Genomic DNA, 24,427 nt, shown 5'->3' with positions numbered 1-24,427 from the left:
GCAAAGGACCGAGCAGATATTCCAAAAACAAAAATGTTTATATTCTAGCCTTCAAATGTAGGATATTATTTTACAATATCCCCAGATATTTCTTCTTATTTGGCACGGTCAATCTAGAGGATGTTGTGAGGAAAGTTTGCCTCCATTAACAAACAGCGATTGCTTTTTATTTCCCAGCAGATTATTTTTTTCTTTTAGTAAATTTTAAATTAATGTTTCCGTAGTTCCTTTGAGTTCCGAATATAATTTACTAATAATTATCCACATTTTTCCAGATATGGCGGAGCTCAAGCCTGTACATTTTGTGCCATTTCTTCGCTGGCGATTGAGATGGAATACAGTCAAACGGCAAATATCTATCAGTATGCCAAACTTTATCATAATAAACGTCCCGGTGTGTGGACATCTAGTGAAGATATACGCTTAATATATAATATACTCGCTTTGCTGCCACGTAATTTGCAGTTGCTGAAACGAACTGCCATCAAAATGGAAATTGAAGATGTGACAACAGCAACGCCGGATCTATATAGTAAAATATGCAGTAATGGTAATAACGATATACAAAAACACAATAATGATTTGAAACGTAATAGCAGTGCTCAAAATCCAAATCAAAATCAAAAACAAAACCAGAAACAAAATTCAAATACAAATTCGATAACAAATTCATGTTCAAATTTCAATCATAATAACACATCATCATTGACAACAGCCACAACAACGGCAATAACAACAACGACAACAGATACTGCAGCATTAGTTGTGGCCTCACATCAAAATCCAAATCAATCATCATCTCTATCAACAACAAATCCCACACAAAATTCTATATCCCAATCAAATAATCATAATTTAACTAATAATACTAACGCTAATCCAAATCTATCAACAACATCGTCATTATTGGAAAATGTCCACCACCACCACCACCATCATAACCAAATTAATCATCATAATCATCTTCATACAAATCCTTCAAATACACTTCCATCCCCCACATCTTCTTCTACTACTACTGCTACTAATAATAGTAATTTATGTATGAATTTAGGTCTTAACAATGAAACTAATTCTAATTTTATTAATAATTCTTCTAATACCATAACCACTACCACATCTACTACTCCTACTACTACCAATTCTACTAACAACCAACATTATGGTGATGGGGTGGATTTATCATCTACTTCGGGGAATCTAAATAATTCATCTACTGCTTTACCATCATCAACAACAACAACAACAAATGTTTATAATCACCACCACCAACAACAACAACAACAATCATCACCGACAACACCAACGATTACAACGCCACCTCCACCACCCCAATTTGCTACTGATGGGGATAACTCGGCATCTTCTTTGTATCAACAACAAATGCTGGCCCTTTTGAATCAACAACAATATGTGCAACATTATGCCCATCCAAATGATATCACGGATGTCGATTGTGATAATATAACCTCATACACTCCACCACCTCCTCCGGCTGCATTCAATACGGGCTGTTCGTCGTCGACACACAATGGCTTAATGGGGTCACCAAATACAACATCCTCCTCGCATCACCATCATCATCCAAATCATCATCATTTGTTACAACACCATGCCATGCATATTGTTGATCACAATCCCATTGATGCAATTGCTGATTATCCCATGGGATACAATTCATCGGCTGCGGCGGCTGTTAATGATGCTGAATATGCTTCTTCGGGGGTAACACCGTCAACATCCTCATCGACCGTTATTAATGCCAATGAAATTACGACACCTCTCTTAAATGCTTCTCCCTCGCCTACACCTCCTTCTCCCTCAACGGGTTACAATGCAACTTCTCATACCCAAACTTCATCATCCACAAATAATGGTGCACCACCAAATAATCACACATCCACAGTTACTGATGCTCAAAGCTTAGATATCGTAGGTTAAATTATGCAATAGACTAAATCTTACAAAAAGAAAATACCACAACAAAACACAAATGAGGAATATATACAAAATAAATAAACAAAAAGAAAAATACATAAATAGCTATATTAGATAATAGTCCTAGATTTAAAGAAAACAGAAAAACAAAACCGGAAACAAGTATATTGTAATATGTAAAGAATCATTATGATAGGTGAAATACGGAGCCGACACGATACGAGACACATACGACGCTGACGATGGTAAAATAAGAAATGATCTTATGCCCACAAAACCATAGAACACAAACACTCACATACACACACACACACACACCCTCATATAGTATATACATTCACAAGCCAGGAAGAGGAAATCACAAAAAAAAATAATCATAAATCGAAATAGTTTTAGATGAAGAAGACGAAGAACAATGTGAAAATAATAAAATGTAGATTAGCACCAACAACATAAACAAAGCAAATTATTCAGTTAAAATAAATTCACAAAATTCACCACATTGCATATGCATACGCATCATAGACTTCATATATAGCATTGTAGTTATACTACTTAAAAAAATAGACACATAGATATATTACCTATATACAAGGTAAAGATAAAAAAAAATCCCAATCCCTTTCCATTTCCCTTAATCGCATCTTATTCAGACTCCATCAAGCATAGACAAAGCCATCATATAAATCATGTTTTTTTTTAATAATAAAATATGTTCTGTATTTTATTTTAAAACAAACTAAATAAGCAACAACAAGAAAACAATTAATCCTAAGTTTACGTTTCTAAGTTTTAACACAATCAACGATTAATTTATTAAGTAAATATTTCTACTTTTTATATACTTGTATTAAGATGCTTATGTAATACATACACACACATATATATAGAAATAAAACTTTTGTATTAAATTATTTATTTAGATTTAAATTAATTCTGTTAGTATACTATGCATATATATACAAACACTTGCATATAAATATTTTTATTATATATAAAAGTAATTACGACGTCTCTATGTAGTTTTTTTAGGTTTTAAGTTTATTCTTTTTCACAAACCGAAAATGTGTCATTAGTCATTTGTTATATATATATAAAGTATAAATTCGAAATCAAAAACAAAAAAACTAAATTAATATCATCTCTTGATCTCTCCCAATGGCTGGGAATGGACACGAAACCGATATCGACGAAGGGGATGGCAAAAATACATAAATCGAAATTTACAATGTGTATTCAATAGTTTCTTTTTTTTTCTAAAAGAAATATTTGCTATTTATCCTAAATAAACAAAACTAAATAATTGAAAAGAAATTTGCATTTTTATATTGTGCGATACCGTTGATTGAAAAAGAATGGCGAAGTTTAAATCCCAAAATTAATTACAAATTAAAATATACTTGAAAAAAAAATCAATTAAATTTTTAATTGATTGTTTTCGGTATATTTTGTAGTTGGTTCAATTAAAAATTGATTTTGGTCACAAAACTCAACTAGGTTTTTATTGATTTATTGGTTCTTTTAACTTTTGATGAAACAATTGTCTTATGTTTATAGAAGAGTGGTTTTCTTATGAATTTTCCTATTATAATTATAGCTGGATTTTTGTTTGTATTTGAGTCACAATTTCACAGAAAAAAATATCACCTATATATATTTTCAATTAAAAAGTTGATTGAAGTTGAAAATTGTTCCAATTAATAAATTAATTGATACAATTAACTTTTTGATCAAGATAGAGACATTAAGTTAATTAAGCCAATGATTGAAACTTTTAAAATTTTTAATTAAAAAATTAATTGAAACAATCGATCTTTTAATCGAACTCGGAAAACTAAGTCAGATGGATTTTTTATTTTTTATCAAAAACAATTTTTATTTGCGGAAAACAATCTTAGGTCTGATAGCTTAATCATATGGGAAAATTTAGAAACTAATAAACAGACCAAAATAACAATTAAAAAATTAAGTTTTTAATTAAACTAGAAACTCTAAGCCAGTTAAGAAAGTAATTGAAAGTAGTTAAGTTTTTTTTTATAAAAAAGCATTAATTTAATTTTGCAATCAACATCAATTAACTTTATAATTGAATCAATTAAATTTTTAATCAAGTATTTTTAACGCCTAATTTAAACTGTGAATTAATTTTTTAATCAAGTATTTTTAATGCCTAATTGAAACTGAATACATTTCAATTAAAAAAATTATTGGATCAATTAATTTCGTGATTGAATCAGAAAACAATTTTTTGTGTGTTTATCATTAACTAATGATTAATAAACTAATCATTTTCGAACTCAATTTTCAATTATGTTTTTAAATTAATTAAAATTTTGATTTACAATTAGCACTTTAATTAAAAAAATATTTAGTAAATTTCTTAACGGACTTCATTTTTCTTTAATTTGGTTAAAAAGTTAATTGCTCTTTTTAAATCAATCAACTTTTTAATTGGAAATATTTTGGGAATATTTTTCTTTGAGGCCTGGTAATAACATCTAGCCAAAATTTCATGCCAATGTCATTATCAGTTACATATTTACACATTCGTTTAACAAACGTTCAAGATTGCATTTTTCAATTTTTTTTTAAACTTTTTTTCAAAATTTTCTTTTAATTTCACAAAATATAAGATTGTAACACCCGCCGTAGTGCAAGTATAAGCATTTCCCCCGGTTAGGACACATGTTCATTTGCAAACTGTGAATCTCCTGTTACGGAATCTTAGTGTGTTATAAGTATATAAGTACACTCATAGAAATACTTTCCTCTGGAACGAAATTTTAGACTAACGAATTATTTTCTTTTAGAATGAATCATTGGGATTTGTCGATTAGCAATTCAGCAATTGTTTTTAAACTTTTGTTAAAAAAAATTACATCGAAAGAAAACTTTGCTGGTTTATAATTTTGTTTACCTCAAAAAAGAAAATTCTTCTTTCAGTGAAATCGAAAACAATAATTTTATATATCAATTTCAGATTCAGTAGCAATAGTTTACCAGTGGATATTATACAGTGAAATCTCTGAAAGGTGGACACGCACGTCGCCTAAATTTTGTCCACCTTTGGGAGATGTCCACGTATGAGAGATTAATTTTAATGTGTTAATATAGCAAACGTCCCCAGACCATGTTTTGGAGGTGCCCAGTTTTCAGTGTCAAAGTTTGAGAGGTTTCACTGTATTTAAGTTCCTCGACGAAAATTAGTAGCCAAATCAAAAAGTATACCAGAAAGCACACACAAAATTGTTAATATTCTCGATGTAAGACACAGTGTTGCCAGTATTTTTCTGGCTCATGTCCCCAAATTAAGATTTTTTCGTCCCCAATTTAAACTTAAATTCCTCACAAAAATCCCCAATACTTTTTTTTTTTTTTTTTTTTTTTTTTTTTTTTAACAAATAAAGCAAAAGCCTCTGCTGTAGAAAATCAGTAATTCGATTTATACTACAAATCTGTTATTTTATTAATTTTTTTTCTGGCTCATGTCCTCAAATTATGATTTTTTCGTCCCCAAAAATCCCCAATTTAAACTAAAATTCCTCACAAAAATCCCCAATACATTTTTGACAAGTTTTTTGAAAAAAAAAAAAAAAACAAATAAAGCAAATGGCTCTGCTGTAGAAAATCAGTAATTCTTTAAAAATTAAAATTTTGTCAAATCCAGCAAGCTGCAATAAAATCAAGATTTCGAACCACAACTCCAAGAGACTGATGATCGTCTTCCCAATGCTGGAGATGGGAGTTCGGTCACCTTGTATTTATGAACGAAAATTTACCTCTAAATATTCAAGTGGTAAAATTGGGTGGTAACACGTTGCCAAAGTTGGTCGAATTCTAGCAGAAATGGTAGATTTTTTATTGTTTGGTAGATTTGTAGAATTTTTGTTGTTTTGGTAGATTTTGCAAAGAGGTATTTTATAAATTTTCTATAGAAATAAACTTCTGACAAAATTTTCTATATAGAAATAAAATTTTGAGAAAATTGTCTACATAGAAATAAAATTTTGACAAAATTTCCTATAGAAATAAAATTATGACCAAATTTTCTATGGAAATAAAATTTTGATAAAATTTTATATAGAAATAAAATTTTGACAAAATTTTCTATAGAAATAAATTTTTGGCATAATTTTCTATAGAAATATTTTTTTAAAAAATTTTCTATAGAAATAACATTTTGAGAAAATTTTCTATAGAAACTACATATGAACAATTTTCTAGATAGGAATAAAATTTCGAGAAAATTTTCTAGAAAAAACAAATTTTGAGAAACTTTTCTATAGAAATAAAATTTCGAGAAAATTTTCTATACAAATAAAATGTTGTTAAAAAGATTAAATCGATTTCTCGAAGAAATCCCCACAAAAGTCCCCAAATTTATGGAAATTCCCTCTAAGTCCCCAACTCAGAAATTTCGCCCTCATTCACGAAAAATATCCCCAATTCGGGGAAAATCCCCAATACTGGCAACACTGGCAAGACAGTAACTTTTACGTATATATGAGGTTTTTACTATACGAAAAATGTTAAAATGTTGCCAACAATTATAAAATGTACCAGAATTAGAGACATGTACGATCATATATCGACTGCTATTATTTACAGATTTTTCAACGACAGTTTCAGAAATTTTTGTTGTTATTACCAACAAATGTAGAAAAAATTGTATTCGTAATATCTACCCATCGTTTCTTTAATTTTTTTATTGTGTTTATTATAACAGAAAATTATATTTCTATATAATTTCCCTGTATTCTATATAAACAATAGAGAAATAAAAATTTCCGAAAGTTACCTTGTGTAAAATAACAAAATTCAAATTTATATAAATTTTAAAGGTTTAAAAAAATTGATTTAAAAAACTTCGGAAAGCGGTAACGTTAACCGTTGTCTACATTTGTAAAATCTTAAAATGCCCATATGTATTCTTGATGTTGGTTACAGCTTCCACTTTGAATACAACGAACATTTTTATAACAAAGCAGAAGTAAAATTTGTGAACATTTTAAGATACCAAAGTCAACATTATTAAAAATTATAAAAAACGTAACTGAATATACGATCACTGTTATAGATAAAAAAATCCTATAACAAACCTGGTAGGTCGCTATAACCGTGTTCGATAGAACACACATTAGATAAATGTATGGACTAAAAATTAATGTTTCTTATTTTACAACCGCCAAATGTTCTTAAAAGACGCCAGTTGAAAGGTAAAGTGAATATATATATACTCCAATAAATATATCTACTCGTTGACTGCTAGATATGAACCTAAAGCCTAACAAGTTTAAAGCTTGAATGATTTAATTATAAATCAAAGATCAATTTATTACTATCCACTCCAAACGTGGATAAAGCTCAATATATAATCAACAATTATTTTTATTAATTTGTACAATCTAAGCCAATAGATGGGTTTTTAACTCAGCATTCTGTTTTCAGCCGATTTTCTGAAGTTCCCCAATTTTGTGTTTTTTGTTTTTATTTTTCAGACACGCAGAGAAAGGATATGATCACCCCAAACATGCTTCAAGAACAAAATGATATTTCTGGACGATGAACATGGAAATGTTCCGAAAATTTTTGTTTTCTCGGCAAAAATGTACATGGTTGCCGAAATCAGATACATAATTTTCGAGAAAATAACATGGTTGCGACAAATATGGGTGATCATATTCTTTCTCTGGATGGGCCAATTAACGAATTTCTGGTACACCACCATATATCTGTTTGCTATTCAACAAAAAAAAAAATTAAAGACTTTTGTTTACTCCTTGTCTCTACTAAAATATTTAGGTTATATTCAAACATCTTGAATCATTCATTGAATCATTGGTAATTGATTTCGAGTTATACTATTTATATTACAAATCTGTTATTTTATTAATTTTTTTTTATCGAATTTTGCCACAATGACGTCACCAACACAAACAAGTCCATGAATTGCCATTAATTAATTTGAATTTATACATATAGAAATGCTCTATGCATAGCCTCAATCTTTCAACTTTATTTTATCCACTATTAAATATTATAGTTCTCTAGAATTGTTTCCTCCAAAACTAAATCCTTTGAAATTGGTATAAACATCCGTCCTGATTTTAAATTGTTTTTTAACAACTACAAAAATACAAAACAAAGAATCCTCTTAAAAGCAAACAACAAGAAATTGTAAAAATTATATTTAGAAAACAAAAAAAAAAAAAAAAATAATATTGCTCATATTTCATATTTCCCCACAGCAACAAAAAATATAGATATATACCTATACATATAATAATAATAAAAGAACAACCGAAAATCAATAAATAAAATCATAATTTAATGTTTAAGCACCAAGGCACAAGTGATTGAATAATAAAAACAACCCTGTAAATACACTCTATAAATAAATTCAATATCTTTAAGTATGAAATGAAAAATTAAATTAAACATACATAAGATAATTTTTTGTAAATTTTATGTACTAATTAATATAGAAAAGTAAAAAAGTGAAACACTTTAATTTTAATTTTTATTTAACCAAGCAATCGAAGCTCTGGGTTTAAAAAATATTTCAAATATTGGAAAAGTAAAGAAAAAACCAAAAAAAACTTGATAATTGAATGTAACAGAACTTCTAACATTTTTTCGTTTCGGACTTTAGAAATAAGAAAGAAAGAAGAAAACAACAAAAACAAGTATTATACATTATAAAGAAATAAGATAAAAAATAAATATACGAAAAACAGAATAAACGGATAAAATAAAAATTGAGTTTTTCTTCACATGACAGTTAAATCTGAAGTACCATCTAAAGGTGGGTACTATGTTCGGATTTCGAGTTGAAAATCAATTTATTTTCGCAAATATTTTTCCTGAAATAATCAAAATTATAAATGAAAACACACGCAAAAAAATAATTCTTTCCTCCCAAACGAAATTTTAGACAAACAAAGTTCGTTTCTCATTTGCTTTTCGCTGTAAGGAAGTGTATTTGGAAGAAAAGTATATACTTTTTGTGATCAACGTTTATTCTTTTCCAGGATGTAAAAACAATTTCATAAAGACTAACTCAAAAAAAACATTGTTTTCTTGCTAATTGCATTTTCCCTCACATCTTTCTCACATCCACGAGGTTTTTTAGTTCTTAACACCTTTTCCTGTAATACCAACAATGCAGAAGAAATTATACGATTTTATACATTTTTAAAATTTTTTTACCTTTCGCCTGGACAGAGAATCGAACCGCGGACCATGCACTTTGTAAGCCAACACACTAACCACTGAGCTATGTACCTGATATGGTCATCAATAGATAATTATCCATATAAGTTATATTTATATAGCATAGCTTGCGGCGCCCACGAGCCGAATAAACAAAGTTTATTTAGTTTGGCACCGTGGAGCAGTGGTTGCTACGTCCGACTTGCATGCCAAGGGTCGTGGGTTCGATCCCTACTTCGACCAAAGTTTTTTTTTTGTTTTTTTTTTTACATATATTCCAGATATGTTCGGAAGATTCCGAAAAAATGTTCAACATTACATTGTACTATATTAAATTTTGAACTGTAAAAAGTGTCTTATTAAAGACCTAAAGTGAGAAAAGAACAGTGTTTGATATAAACGAAATGGACTGTGTTGTTGTTTCAAAAATAACTTTTTTTATTGACAAAATAAAAATTTTGTAACAAACGAATTTTTTTGGTGATAAAAGTTTAAAATTTTCGAAGCAATTCAAAAAACTCTAACAAAAGAAAAACGTTTTCGGTACACGTTTTCCAAACGTTTTTTTTTTCTTTGCGTGCAGACATATTCCTGTAAAATCTTGCCGAAATCTAGAGGAACAAGAAACTTAACCTCAATTAAGTTAATCTATCTACTTTATAGTGAACTGTTTTAATAAAGTAACAATAAAAGTTTTCTTTTGACAACAAAGTTAGGAACAATCGTAGCAAAGCTTCTCATAAATTCAGGTTTATTTGCTTTTAATGAAAATACTTTATGAATCGTTTGTCTCAAATTTCGATCCGAAGAAAAAAATTTCAGTGTACGTAAATAATTATGAGCTGTGCCGGATATTAATATACATAAAGTGGGTTTAATAGATAATTTAAACTTACCCTTTCACAACTACATATTCCTTTTCTCATAGAGTTGCTTCAATTATGTGGCACAATTCGATCTTGTAATCAGATACAGACTCTCCATTTATTTTATTTTATTGAGAACGAAAATTGATCGTTTTTGAACGTTATCTCTTCCGAGGAATGGGGAAATTGACCAACTAGAAATACACACATACATACATACATACATTCATATATCATGGAATTTGATTTAATTCTATATAACTTGCACACTGAATGATTGATGAATATGAAACTGATGAGTCATAACAAATAATAGAATTTGGAAAATATTAAGGCCAAAGATGCACAGAGTTAGAAAGAATAATTAATGCACAGAATGAGAAAAAATTTATAGTTTTTTTTTTTAATTGAATCCAAAATGGATCCAACAAAATGGATATTTAATTTCATATTATCTTTATATATAAAAAATTAATAAACATTTATTATCGCAGTTTTTGTTTTCAATTTAACACGTGTTTCGAATTTATACACAGAAAAAAATGTTTTAATTCGATCACAAAATTAATTTATCTAATTAATTTTTAAATAAGATCGTATCAATAACGAAATTAATAGATACCAACTATCAATTTAGTTGAACCATTCGAAAGCCGAAAACGTTTATATACCCTTACACAAGAAACCAAAAAGTTTAAAATCTTATATACGTGAGCGCGGGAATCGGAACAAAAAACCCCATATTAATCCAAAAATATTTACGTTGTCTGTTAATGGGACTATAAACTATATATTTACCTATATTTCGAATAATTGAAAATCTTAATGACTTACCTCCAAGACACCCAATAATTAAAATCGGATAAATTTAAATTTAGAATAAATTTTAGGAATATCGCAGAAAAACTGTGACTTATTTATTTTTAAACAAGTATATACAGCAGTAAGTTCGGTCTGGCCGAATCTTAAATACCCACCAACATGAATCAAATATAATAGTTTCCTTTGGAAACTCTTCGTCGTAACGGGTAACCTGATAATATATAGAATTTCAGGCGGGTTTGATGACAGATATTCTCCTAAGCAGATCAGTTCAAAGATAAATTTAAAGATTCTACCTATGAAGGCTAGATCAGATTCTGGATTTATAACAACCGTTTTTGTTTAAGTTTTAGAGGAATCATACACATCTCGTGTAAGTGTGCAACACAATAATGAAATAACGCCTTGATTTTTACCCCCATTATTCAATTAGAAGAAGTAAAATCCGAAAATTTTACTTTCAGTTTCAAACTATTTGATAAAAATTACGGAGCTATATCAAAACATGGACAGATACTCACCATTTTCGATTCACTCACCATCTTTAAGGTCCTAAAATACTTCTAGATTTCAAATTTCTGGCAAATTGGATAAAAACTACGGTTTCTATAAAGCCAAGACGGTTTATATGGGAGCTAAATATATCAAAACCTGGGCCGATATAGCCCATCTTCGAACTTGGCCTGCGTGCAGACAAAAGACGATTCTACGCTAAATTTCAGGACGTCAGCTCCTTTATTGAAGACTGTAGCGTGATTACAACACTATGCCCCCATCACCATTCGATGGTGACTCCGGCTCCGACTCCAGCCTTTCTTATTAGCCTCGACTACGACTCAGGAGTCGACTCCAGGTGGTGTACCAAAATCGCATTTTAAAAGTATTCCAATTGTATTTATAAGGTTCCACAAATAGACCGATATACTTAAGTATTCTATTTTGTCATATGTGTTTATATGTCCAAAAGAACTGTCCAAAAGATGTCCAAAAGAAATTTTGATATGACTCGACGATGGGATGTAAAGAACTCTACATTTTAATTTCAGGCCAATAAATTAAAATACGACGCAAGACTATATAGAGACCACATCAAAACAATATCCAGAATATGTCTTTACAAAAACACAAAATTTTCTATAGAAATAAAATCTTGACAAAATTTTGACAAATTTTTCTATAGAAATAAAATTTTGACAACATATTCTATAGAAATAAAATTTGACAAAATTTTCCATAGAAATAAAATTTTGACAAAATTTTCTATAGAAATAAAATCTTCAGAAAATTTTGTATAGTAATAAAATTTTGACAAAATTTTTTATAGTAATAAAATTTTGACCAAATTTTTCGATAGTAATAAAATTTTGACAAAATTTTCTATAGTAATAACATTTTGACAAAATTTTCTATAGTAATAAAATTTTGACAACATTTTCTATAGAAATAAAATTTTGGTAGATTATTTTTGGGGATCGGCTATATATAACTATAGACCGAAATGGACAAATTTTGGCAAGGTTGTTAGCGGCCATATACTAGCGCAATGTACCAAATTTCACCACGTACCAAATTTCAACCGGATCGGGTGAATTTTGCTCTTCCAAGGGGCTCCGGAGGTCAAATCTGGGGATCGGTTTATATGGGGGCTACATATAATTATGGACCGACATGGACCAATTCCTGTATGGTTGTCAGAGACCATATACTAACACCACGTACCAAATTTCAACCGAATCGGATGAATTTTGCTCATCCATGAGGCTCCGGAGGTCAAATCTGGGGATCGGTTTATATGAGGGCTGCATATATTTATGGACCGATGTGAACCAAAGTTTGCATGATTGTAAAGACCATATACTAACACCATGTACCAAATTTCGGATGAAATTTGCTTCTCTTAGAGGCTCCGCAAGCCAAATCTGGGGATCGGTTTATATGGGGTCTATATATAATTATGGACCGATTAGTACCAATTTTTGCATGGATGTGAGAGACCATATACTAACACCATGTACCAAATTTTAGCCGGATCGGATGCAATTTGCTTCTCTTAGAGGCTCTGCAAGCCAAATCTGGGGATCGGTTTATATGGGAGCTATACGTAAAAATGGTCCTATATGGCCCATTTGCAATACCATCCGACCTACATCAATAACAACTACTTGTGCCAAGTTTCAAGTCGATAGCTTGTTTCGTTCGGAAGTTAGCGTGATTTCAACAGACGGACGGACGGACGGACATGCTTAGATCGACTCAGAATTTCACCACGACCCAGAATATACATACTTTATGGGGTCTTAGAGCAATATTTCGATGTGTTACAAACGGAATGACAAAGTTAATATACCCCCATCCTATGGTGGAGGGTATAAAAATAAGAATCATAGTGTCGGACTACTCAGACAGAATATATAAATATATAAAACAAAAATAAACTGCCAAAAATTAGGACGAGCCGAATTTTGAATAACAACTACCATACAACATATGCCAGGAATAGCTGGACAGTTACGAATATTGTTTCTACAGAAATAAAATGGTGAAACATCGATTTATAAATGGTCTATCAGTTATGGACATTACAGGCCATTAATTTAATGTAAAGAATTTCGAGTGACTTTGATGAAACAAACTTTCTCCCAAAAGACCGGCAGTGGTTTAATTTAAAATTACAGCTTCCAAAGACATCGGGTGTATAATTCTCAAATAATTATGTAAAGCCATCTCAAAATCTGGGCCGACTGCAAATTCCGCATTTGTTTATGAATCTCAAATAACTCTAAATTCAAAATTTCTGATAAATCTTATGAAAATTTTAGACTGGGAAAAATCTCTTTAAAAAAATCGGAAGTTGGGTTTAAATGTGTTGCTATATCACAAAATTGTCCGGTATGACCTATCTTCGAACTCGACATGCCTGCCAAAAATTCAGAACGTTAGGTTCTACTGTTATATTGCCTTAAAATTTTACCTTTATCAAGAGTATATATAGGCTCAAAAATCGATATTTTAATATGTTAAAAACGGACAATTGACCAATTCAGCCCATATTCTAGTCAAACCTAATTTTTACATCACCGTGAAATTTCACCCGTATAAATATACACAGAATGACATGAAATTTAGTACTTCGTTTTTCGTTCTTCGATTGAAACCTCTAATGGAATCTAATTTGTCGAAATATTTCTTTAGTTAAAAAGATATGAAGTGTTTTTCAAATTTTGTTTCGCCGGAGTCGGAGTCGAGCAAAATTTCTACGACTCCGACTCCAGCAAAATCTTCAGACTCCGACTCCACAGCCCTGGTTTCTACACACAAACGGATTGATATATGGTCGAAAATTGATTAATCGATTGGTTACAAAGGGAAATTTAGCAGGAGATTGAGTAATTTCTACAACCAAGGAAATTTGTTAGTAGACACACAACAGAAAGCCTGTTGAAAAAGGGAAAGCAGTCACTCTTTGCTGAAATAGCAAACATTATCTGCTATATTTTAAACTTGACTACCATTAAACGTGATTTAGTTCGGCTGAAACAAACAACAATGAAAATTATATTAAGAAATCAAGAAATAACGACAGATTTGATATGAGTATTCTAACGAAAATGGAATGAATGAATGAAAATGATCCAATAAAAATTTGTTTTCTTTAAATTGAAAAAATTACTATTTTCGTACCATAACGCAAACTTGTTACCGCCTTTAAGAAAAATTACTAGGTATGTAAATAGTTATTTATATACAGTCATTGTGACTGTGTCGCTGATTCTCGTAAAAGGGATGCTGACTTTGTTCATCAAAGCATATTTTAAAATGTTTCTCCCCTTCACATAAAATTCTTAGCTACGCTAATGAGTGACTGTCCTAATAACAAATATACAAGCCGTTTATACGGACATTTGTAAGTTATATGTTAAAAAAATAAAAAAAGTCAAAATGAGTGAAAAATTAAATTTAAAATCTTTAAAATTTGGATTGCAAAAGTGTTGCCTATACATGAAATATCAATAAAACGTTCCGATTTTCGATCGTTATGTTGCGTTTCAATTACAAATATTAATATTTTAATAGCAACATTCATTGTGAGAAGAATAAAAAATATAATATTATAACGAGTTATAGTATAACGAGTAAACTCGAAAAAAAACTGTGATTGCGATATATCAATTTTTTTAACGATCTATATGGTTTATATGAATGTATATATGTATGTATATAAAATTACTAAAATCAATAAGATTTTTTTTTCATTTAAACAACAAACAACTTTATTACAGTCACTCATCAGGAAATAAATTCCTGTGAATGGTTCTTTGTATATGTATAAACACAAAACTCAATAGTCATTAAACCAAAGTGACTTCTGGGGAATGCAGAAGGAATCCATTCCAATTTTAGACCAGATTTATCACACTTAAAAATAAAATGAAAAAAATTGATTTTTTACTTACTTACATAATCGATAAACATCAACTATACACTTACGTCATGATTGTCTAAAGCTGTTTCTGGGGCATTTGAAAATTTAAGGAATACTCTGTGCTCTGGTTCCTTAGAACGACATTTGGTTACAGTTATTTGGCTAGAAAGTTTCGAGAAGAAAGGCACAAAACTACCATCTTTCAAAGGTTCGGTAGGACGTTGTAATTCAAGCTTGGACTGAAATTAATACAAAAAATATTATAGACATTTTTTATAGAAATGTTTTTACCTCATTAATCTTACATTTTTGGTGGAAAAGATCCTTTTAACTGCCGCAGCTTGATTAAAGTACCAACCATACTTGAGGAGACCTTTATGTTTTCCACTTGTTATATACTGTGTAAAATTTGGCAACCTAGGTCTACCATTAAAGCCAAAAGTTTTATTAAAATATGAGAACATATCCTGGAAATGAAACGAAGAGTTCATTGTAAATAAATGACTATGGTCTTACGAGATAAACCTTTCTTTTACCTCATGAACATGGAATGTATGCTTAATATTATTGGAGTCTTGTAATATAATACTGTCATTTAGAATTTCAATTATATGATCCAGCCACTCCTCGTATGACAGGAATGGAGGATTGACGGTATCTCTTAGAGGCGGTGATGGCACCGTTGAGGTAACATTAAAATTATTTATGGGCTGTATATTAATGGAAGTTTTTTGAGAACACTTTGAGTTAAGTACTATTAATTTACTGGAATCGATTTTGGAAATTTGCACAAATTTCTTATCAATCTTAGGCAGTTTTTGTATAACACCTGGTGTTGTAATTTTGATTATTTTCACTGGACTTTGTTTAACGATGACTGATTTATTGTTCAAGAAAACTGGATTGCACTTGGGTTTTATAAGCACAGTTTTGGTAGTGTCAGCAATATTGGATGGAGGTGGGGGTAGTGAATTGGTCATTGTTCCATGTTCCTCAATTTCTTGTTTCACATGCATATCAATTGATGGTAAATTTTGTGAGACTTGCGATTCCAAATTGTTGAGGTCCTCTATATCTTTTGCTAATGCTATGTTATCGCAGGACACCTGCACGTCATCGTTTAAATGAAATTGTTCAATTAGGCTATTTTCATTGGAATCATGTGGTATTGATAGTGGAGACATCATAACAGATGGTTTTAAATTGGAAAAATTGAATTCAAAATCTTCATCAACGCTGTTGCTCGTACTTATTGCCCCATCTAGAGATGAGGTGGACACGGGTGACTGTCCTTGAAGTAATGTTAGGGGAGGTGATAATTTATCCGAATTCACATCGAATACCATATCGGAAAAATCTGGTATTGTCTGAAAAGAGATTAAAAAATATATAAAGAACAGATTAACATAAAAATCGGCGTTGCTATAATCAGGTTCGAGGTTGTATCTCAGTCTAGAGACTACCCCTAGCATTACTGTGTCATCGCAGGTTCATGAATGGGAAATCCCATTTTTTAATATCGGAAATACTCATATTGAAAATTGTTAATTCTGATGGCATTTCGATAGGCATGGGACATATCATATCGTTGCACCTGTTGATTAATAATAATCTACACATGCTTTGCTATAACGCAAATGAGTTTCAAACAATAACATATGCGCAGTTTATGGATGACTTCTCAAACAACCATTTACACAAGTTTACGACCTCGGTCAACTTTTTATTTTAAAAGGGACAATGATTAAACAATTTTTCCAAACAAGTGCATATATGTACATCATGCATTCTGGGAAGAAATTTTTCTAAAGATAATAATTGATTATATGGTTCTAATTAAAATGTATCTGATGTAGTTAATATTTAATTTAATACGTCTAGAGAACTTTTTTATAAATTCTACTAATTATTTTAAAATTTTTTAAATTTCTTTTCTGTTTTAAAATTTTCATTTTCTTGTTTATATTCAAATACATTTTATTAACGCCATTGGCATAGTTAGTGAGGTTTTTTTTTTTTTGGGTTTACCATCTCTCCCTACCAAAAACCATGGATTCTATTCCTGCAAACTATGATTACGAATAGGACCCCTGTGAGGCTATATTACTAATAAAGTCGAAACTACATTATAAAAATTATTATATATCCTTGTATTAAATTATCTTTGTTCCTCTTATCTACTCGATTTAATTTTTTTTATTTTTGTGGTATATTAACCAAGCGACCCCCTTCGTACCTCTCACCCCTTAAGAAAAAATAAAATTATTTCATTTTTATTTTGACTTATAAGAGTATTTTTTATAGATTATTGATTTCACAGATTCCCATAGGGAAGCATTTATTACTATAAAAATGTATTTATTTTATAAAAAACTGTATTATTATAAAAATACCTTTAAACCGAAATTTAAAACGACACGGTCCATATATCGGAACACATAACAAAATAAATAAAGTGAACATTTTAGGAAGATTAAAAAAAATATATTTATATTTAAGAAGACCTTACAACACTTCTAAAATTCTGTAATATGTACCATCTCATTTAGTTTACCCTTAACTATAATTTTATTCATGTAGGTCGAAAACCTTTGTTGTTAATACCTATCTCATTTAATATCATAATTTATTATGGTTTTAAATTCTTTAATAAATAAATGAAAATAAATATGTATATGTAAGCCATATCCAACTCTGAATCGATTAAAGATTTATTATTTACGCTGTAAGTAGATATACAGTAGATAACGGATTTAAGAAAGTTGAAAGCTTTTTCATAACATTTTTTGTTTTCTAAGAAAAATGTATAAATTTTTCTTATGAACACTTTTTCCTACACACAATTTTTTTTTTCGGATTCAATCACGAAATTAATTGATCCAATTAATTTTTTAATTGAAATGTCTTCAATCACAGAAATGATAGAATCAATTAAAAAAATAAATTGACAGTCAATTAAAAATTAATTGATCCAATTAAAAAATTAATTGATACTATTAATTTGTGTGATTGATTTTTATTTCAATTAAAAAAATTGTTGAATCAATTAAATTTTTAATTGAATATTTTTTAAAACTCAATTAAGATTTTAATTGGAAAAATTTTCGTGAAATTTTTTTTCTGTGTACTCAAAAAAGTCTTCAAATTTCTTATACGCATTATTTTCTTATGTCTAACCTAAAAATGACTGCATCGTGCTCATAATTTGAAGGGGATTGGTTAAAATGTATCTATTTTTTTTTTAATTTGGCTTATATCTATATTGATTTCAAGAGTGTTTTGTTCACCAAAGATCGATTAGGTAATTTTATCGCCATAAATCGATTGGAGTTTTTTTTTTTTTTTGTTTGATACAAGTACGAACCAAAACAAACCAAGTTTGGAATTAATAATTCTTTTAATATTGATTTCAAGAGTTTAGTTGATTTTATTGTCATTGGTTTTGTAACTAACTTGGGTATTTGAAGTGGTTTAATAGTTGAGCCGTTAAAGGCCACTTTCATGTAGCTCCGATTTCAATTATTTCTTTATTTTCTTTTTTATTTCAATTTACACCCATTTTCATGAAGCTTGGTTAGTGCTACGTTCGCTATCAAACTTTTAAACCGTACTATGGACATATCTGTATCCATATATTGCGTAAGCCTTTGGAACTTAACTGCAGAAATTTATTCACTTAATATCTTCGAACACTTCGCAATCTAAATAACTACTGAAAAAGTCTCTTTTAAAGAGATTTGTTACATAGACCAAAAATGATTCTTAACATATAGTTAACGAAATATGCGTGACTGTATTTATTTTACAAGGTTTTTAATTTTAATCTGTAACAGTCATTTAAGTCGATTGGATTGGATGTTCGATCAAAATTTGTTACGCGGGTTTCCTACTTACAGCGCTGTTCAAGTGATGTGCCACGGGGAGCACAATTTAAGAAAGCTTTTAAAAGATTGAAATACTCTAGCACCTCGCCAGTATCATTCAGTAATTTATTGTTTTTCTCAATATCTGGGATTTTATCACTGACTTTATGTATTGAAGGCGGTGTAATGTCCCCATTCGTTCACATCGTGTTTTACTTTTTCCTATTTTTTTTTTTTTAACGACAAATTTGATATTTGGTAAACCTGTGTTTTTTCAATTACCTATTCATTGGAAAGAGATAAGCCAATAAAGCGATATTTGAACAACCTAAAAACGTGATGTACTAACATAAAAATTATAATCGCTCTCAAACAAAAACACAGCGTTCAGATGCTATCATTTATGGATACATATAAAATATTTTGATAACATAAAAGGTTTTTGAATACTTATTTATTTTTAAGGGCAGAGTTTATATAGATAAATATGAGTGACGCGCTTTGATTTGATTTCTTTCACTTCAATATTAATACCCACGAATTAAAATGATGTTTTACATCTTTCATATAACTGTTTGCAGCATATCACTTTGTTATCGAGTTAGTAGAGCAAGTGGAGAAAGCAATTAACATCAAGATAAATACACCGACAACATGGAATATATTAACACTAAATGTTGATTTTTTACCTTTGTAGTGATGGATATTTGTATCCTCAGATAAAATATTGAGCAATATATTAGTGGCATTTGTGATTTCATTAAAAACGAATATTTTCTTTAAAGGTGTTGCAAATTTAGATATTTGCTGTTATGCAAAAAGTGTGATATGTATAGTCACAAAAATTCCATTCTATATTAAGTACAATGAGCAGGTTTCGGAATATATAAGACAAAATATTTTCTTAGTCAATGGTTAGACTCATATCGAAATTGTTGTAAGGAAATTAATGATCCATGCAACAAAGAAATATCCATGAATTTAAATTCTACGATGAATGGTAAACCAATTTGTTATTTTTTATAGTCGATTTAGCTTACTATGGAATGGAGGCAACGATATGTGACTGCATGTGTACAAGGTAAACATATATACCAACATCAATTAACACGCATTACATACAAACAAACGCCATAAACCTTTAACTATCACGACCCGACGTGACGCCGATGATGACACGCTATCTTTCAATCGATTCTGCCTTTACATTATTCTTCTTAGCTTGTCAGTTCCCAGGCATATCAAAAAACAATTGCTGAATTTCCGTTGTAATTTTCTTTTTAATTACAAACAAAATTAATGACACATCTTATGCTTGCATATGGCTTTAGAGTAAGTATTAATGGATATCTGAAAAAGATTACTTCATACTCACATTATCAGAAAATAGATCATCGTTGTAGCTGAATAGATCTACCGGATTGGAATTTGTTATGGTATTTGCTTTTAACCTATCTTCCCTAACAATCGGAGGGGATGATACTTCATAATCCATTAAACTAGAACTTGAATCCACCGTTTGCTTTGGCGATGTTGACACCCATAAATGCTGCATAGCTTCAAGGAAGGCACCATACATTGTATTCGCATCGGGTCTACTAAGAATGGCAGCCAGTAGCAATAACAAATGATCACATATTTCCTTCTTCATAATGACTGTGTTATCGGGTTCGACTACAATTTTAAGTTTTTTGCATGCACACAAATAGAAACCCTTCTTATTGGTCAACGAATTAGAGCATACGGTTACATGAAGTCGTCCACATGGAAAGTTTTTTAACTTTTTCTCACATCCTACAACGAACATTGAAGAATTTAAGCGTTGAATAGGGGCAATTTGATCATTTTTGTGGAGGCAATATAAATCCCATAGTTTTTGTTTCTGCTCCTCGGCGATTTTCATGTTCCACAGTACTCCTCTTTCAATTTCATAGACCTCAGCTTGGGAGACATTATCTATCGAATAGATGGCCTTGACATGTTTACAGTTGAAACTTGGTGTTGTTCCATTGCCATCACATTGACATTCATCCACATAACATACAGCTTTTTGGGATACGGCTTCCAGAGAAGACGATTCACTGGTAATACCCACAAAATTCCGAACATGGCTAAATTTCTCTTTAATTCTCAATGAAAACAGCCGTATGTCGTCAGTGTAGGTGATGAGTTGAATTGGATCATAGGGTTTTATTGCTGCCAGCATTCTTTTACGCAAGCCACAATCGAGATTTCGGCAAACAAGCGTTCGCCCATTTACACCACATGATGGACATTTGTTTGGACTTCTCACGGATCGGTGCAGAATTTCAATTTTATTTAATTTTTCACATTCCGGTTCAGTAATCATCTTCTCCACATTGATGTCCCCTTTTTCAATTTTTAAATCGAACGGCGAAGAACATGCTACAAAAACATGATTCAAACCACACCGAACAAATGTAAATAAAAAGTGCCGTGGCGAACTGTCATTTAACAGGTGGGCGGTGGGTGTTTTTCTTCTGCCCAACTATAGAATTGAAATTGTGCACATTTGGAGAAGCCCAGCGTCTGTCGAAATGCGGTTGATAAATAATGTTTCATTCTGTTTGTGTAATTACACTTTTTATTATTCTTGCGTCGGCATTTTTTTTTTTGGGAATTGAAATTAAGCGTAATCCTTTGGATAAATGTTTGCAAGCATGACACGAAATCTCGCTATTTAGAACCAAAATCTCTTTACAAATCGCAAGTGTTCGGAATGGCAAAATAAGGAGATTTCGTAGATTTGAGGATTTAAAAGCTGTTTGTAAATAAAGGGTGATTTGTTAAGAGCTTGATAACTTTTTTTTAAAAAAAAACGCATAAAATTTGCAAAATCTCATCGGTTCTTTATTTGAAACGTTAGATTGGTCCATGACATTTACTTTTTGAAGATAATTTCATTTAAATGTTGACCGCGGCTGCGTCTTAGGTGGTCCATTCGGAAAGTCCAATTTTGGGCAACTTTTTCGAGCATTTCGGCCGGAATAGCCCGAATTTCTTCGGAAATGTTGTCTTCCAAAGCTGGAATAGTTGCTGGCTTATTTCTGTAGACTTTAGACTTGACGTAGCCCCACAAAAAATAGTCTAAAGGCGTCAAATCGCATGATCTTGGTGGCCAACTTACCGGTCCATTTCTTGAGATGAATTGTTCTCCGAAGTTTTCCCTCAAAATGGCCATAGAATCGCGAGCTGTGTGGCATGTAGCGCCATCTTGTTGAAACCACATGTCAACCAAGTTCAGTTCTTCCATTTTTGGCAACAAAAAGTTTTTTAGCATCGAACGATAGCGATCGCCATTCACCGTAACGTTGCGTCCAACAGCATCTTTGAAAAAATACGGTCCAATGATTCCACCAGCGTACAAACCACACCAAACAGTGCATTTTTCGGGATGCATGGGCAGTTCTTGAACGGCTTCTGGTTGCTCTTCACTCCAAATGCGGCAATTTTGCTTATTTACGTAGCCATTCAACCAGAAATGAGCCTCATCGCTGAACAAAATTTGTCGATAAAAAAGCGGATTTTCTGCCAACTTTTCTAGGGCCCATTCACTGAAAATTCGACGTTGTGGCAGGTCGTTCGGCTTCAGTTATTGCACGAGCTGTATTTTATACGGTTTTACACCAAGATCTTTGGTTGGTTTAATGTCCAATAAAGTAAACTGAGTGCGAAACTTGGTCACAATCGCATTAATTGTTTGCTCACTTGGTCGATTATGTAGACCATAAATCGGACGTAAAGCGCGAAACACATTTCGAACCGAACACTGATTTTGGTAATAAAATTCAATGATTTGCAAGCGTTGCTCGTTAGTAAGTCTATTCATGATGAAATGTCAAAGCATACTGAGCATCTTTCTCTTTGACACCATGTCTGAAATCCCACGTGATCTGTCAAATACTAATGCATGAAAATCCTAACCTCAAAAGAATCACCCTTTACTACGTTCGCACTAGACACGAAATCTCGCTATTTAGAACCAAAATCTCTTTACAAATCGCAAGTGTTCGGAATGGCAAAATAAGGAGATTTCGTAGATTTGAGGATTTAAAAGCTGTTTGTAAATATATTAATACAAACACAAACACGTATTTGTACACGCACACACACATTCATCTACAAGGACAATTGGGACAGGGTTGCAAAAAGCGCATTTTTAGTACTAAAATCACAGTTGTGCAAAGCAGTATAGGCGATTTTGAAAGGGATTTTGTTGAAATCCTCTACGAGCCAGCTGATATTTGCCTATTGCAAATCTACTGAGATCTAGGAGGATTTCGGCCAAAATCCTCGTTTACGAGGATTTCGTGTCTAGTGCGAACGTAGTATAAGCGTATCGCTTATACTCGTGTTTTTTGCCTTAAGGCCGGTATGCACCTCTAGCGAAAAATTTCATTCCCATAAGAAATGCATTGCTATTTGTGCTAACGAAATTTTCGGTAGCGTTCAATTTCGTAAGCTGGTACGCACCTCTAATGAAAATAACAGGGTTGTCAAAAGCATATTTTGGCAGCAAACATTTAATTTATTACAATCATTGTGTGCGTAAAAGTTTTAAAAGGTCTGTAAATAATAAACAATTTATTTGAGGAATATTTGGAACATATATTAAAAATTTTTAAAAGCGATTAGCTGGTTTAAAATTTGTGTACACAGCCCTGTTTTTTTGTTGTAGACTTAAATAAATTTTTGCTACCGAAAATTTCGCTAAAGGTGCATACCGGCCTTTATTTCAAAATAATCAAAAATATAAAGGAAAAAGAAACATATTCCTGTTAAAGGCCGGTATGCACCTCAAGCGAAAAATTTCATTCCCATAAGAAATGCATTGCTATTTATGCTAACGAAATTTTCGGTAGCGTTCAATTTCGTAAGCTGGTACGCACCTCTAATGAAAATAACAGGGTTGTCAAAAGCATATTTTGGCAGCAAACATTTAATTTATTACAATCATTGTGTGCGTAAAAGTTTTAAAAGGTCTGTAAATAATAAACAATTTATTTGAGGAATATTTGGAATATATATTAACAATTTTTAAAAGCGATTAGCTGGTTTAAAATTTGTGTACACAGCCCTGTTTTTTTGTTGCAGACTTAAATAAATTTTTGCTACCGAAAATTTCGCTAGAGGTGCATACTATGTTAAATTTCCAAGCAGCTTATTTTCACGGTTATTTTTTTTTTATCAATTTATGTAGAAATACAAACCCTGCCAACATTTTTTGAATTTGTCGGCGCTTCTGAGAATCCCCACCACGTCGAAAACAGTTGGGTAGGATA

General features: G+C 31.0%; 2 protein-coding genes across 5 annotated transcripts in view; one reads left to right on the top strand and one right to left on the bottom strand.

Moving 5' to 3' along the window:
* Ptp99A (Protein tyrosine phosphatase 99A) overlaps positions 1 to 3,252 on the top strand; it is an 873,279-nt gene extending 870,027 nt beyond the window's left edge. For all 4 annotated transcript variants that reach the window (XM_075294575.1, XM_075294572.1, XM_075294571.1 and 1 more), the window contains one exon: positions 276 to 3,252. In XM_075294575.1, coding sequence (XP_075150690.1) covers positions 276 to 1,941 — 1,666 coding nt within the window. In that variant the 3' untranslated portion in view covers positions 1,942 to 3,252. The remainder of the gene's footprint in view (positions 1 to 275) is intronic.
* An 11,828-nt stretch (positions 3,253 to 15,080) lies between these two features.
* Positions 15,081 to 21,580, bottom strand: LOC142224748 (uncharacterized). Its single transcript, XM_075294535.1, has 5 exons — positions 20,500 to 21,580; positions 15,798 to 16,628; positions 15,567 to 15,728; positions 15,327 to 15,500; positions 15,081 to 15,254 (listed from the first exon to the last, which is right to left on the bottom strand). The coding sequence occupies exons 1-5, from the start codon at positions 21,472 to 21,474 to the stop codon at positions 15,126 to 15,128; spliced, it is 2,271 nt and encodes a 756-aa protein (XP_075150650.1). The 5' UTR covers positions 21,475 to 21,580; the 3' UTR covers positions 15,081 to 15,125.
* Positions 21,581 to 24,427: the final 2,847 nt, after the last annotated feature.

The sequence above is a fragment of the Haematobia irritans genome, chromosome 1, assembly GCF_050003625.1.
Source record: "Haematobia irritans isolate KBUSLIRL chromosome 1, ASM5000362v1, whole genome shotgun sequence".
Lineage (NCBI taxonomy): Eukaryota > Metazoa > Arthropoda > Insecta > Diptera > Muscidae > Haematobia > Haematobia irritans.
This window is presented reverse-complemented; position numbering and strand designations above follow the sequence as displayed.

Excerpts from the sequence above, each read along its gene's own strand:
- LOC142224748 (XM_075294535.1), bottom strand. The coding sequence starts at position 21,474 with ATGATTACTGAACCGGAATGTGAAAAATTAAATAAAATTGAAATTCTG. Across the intron at positions 15,729-15,797 it reads ATACATTCCATGTTCATGAG|GATATGTTCTCATATTTTAA; the intron begins GTAAAAGAAAGG and ends TTTCATTTCCAG. Across the intron at positions 15,255-15,326 it reads CAGCTTTAGACAATCATGAC|TGTGATAAATCTGGTCTAAA; the intron begins GTAAGTGTATAG and ends TTTATTTTTAAG.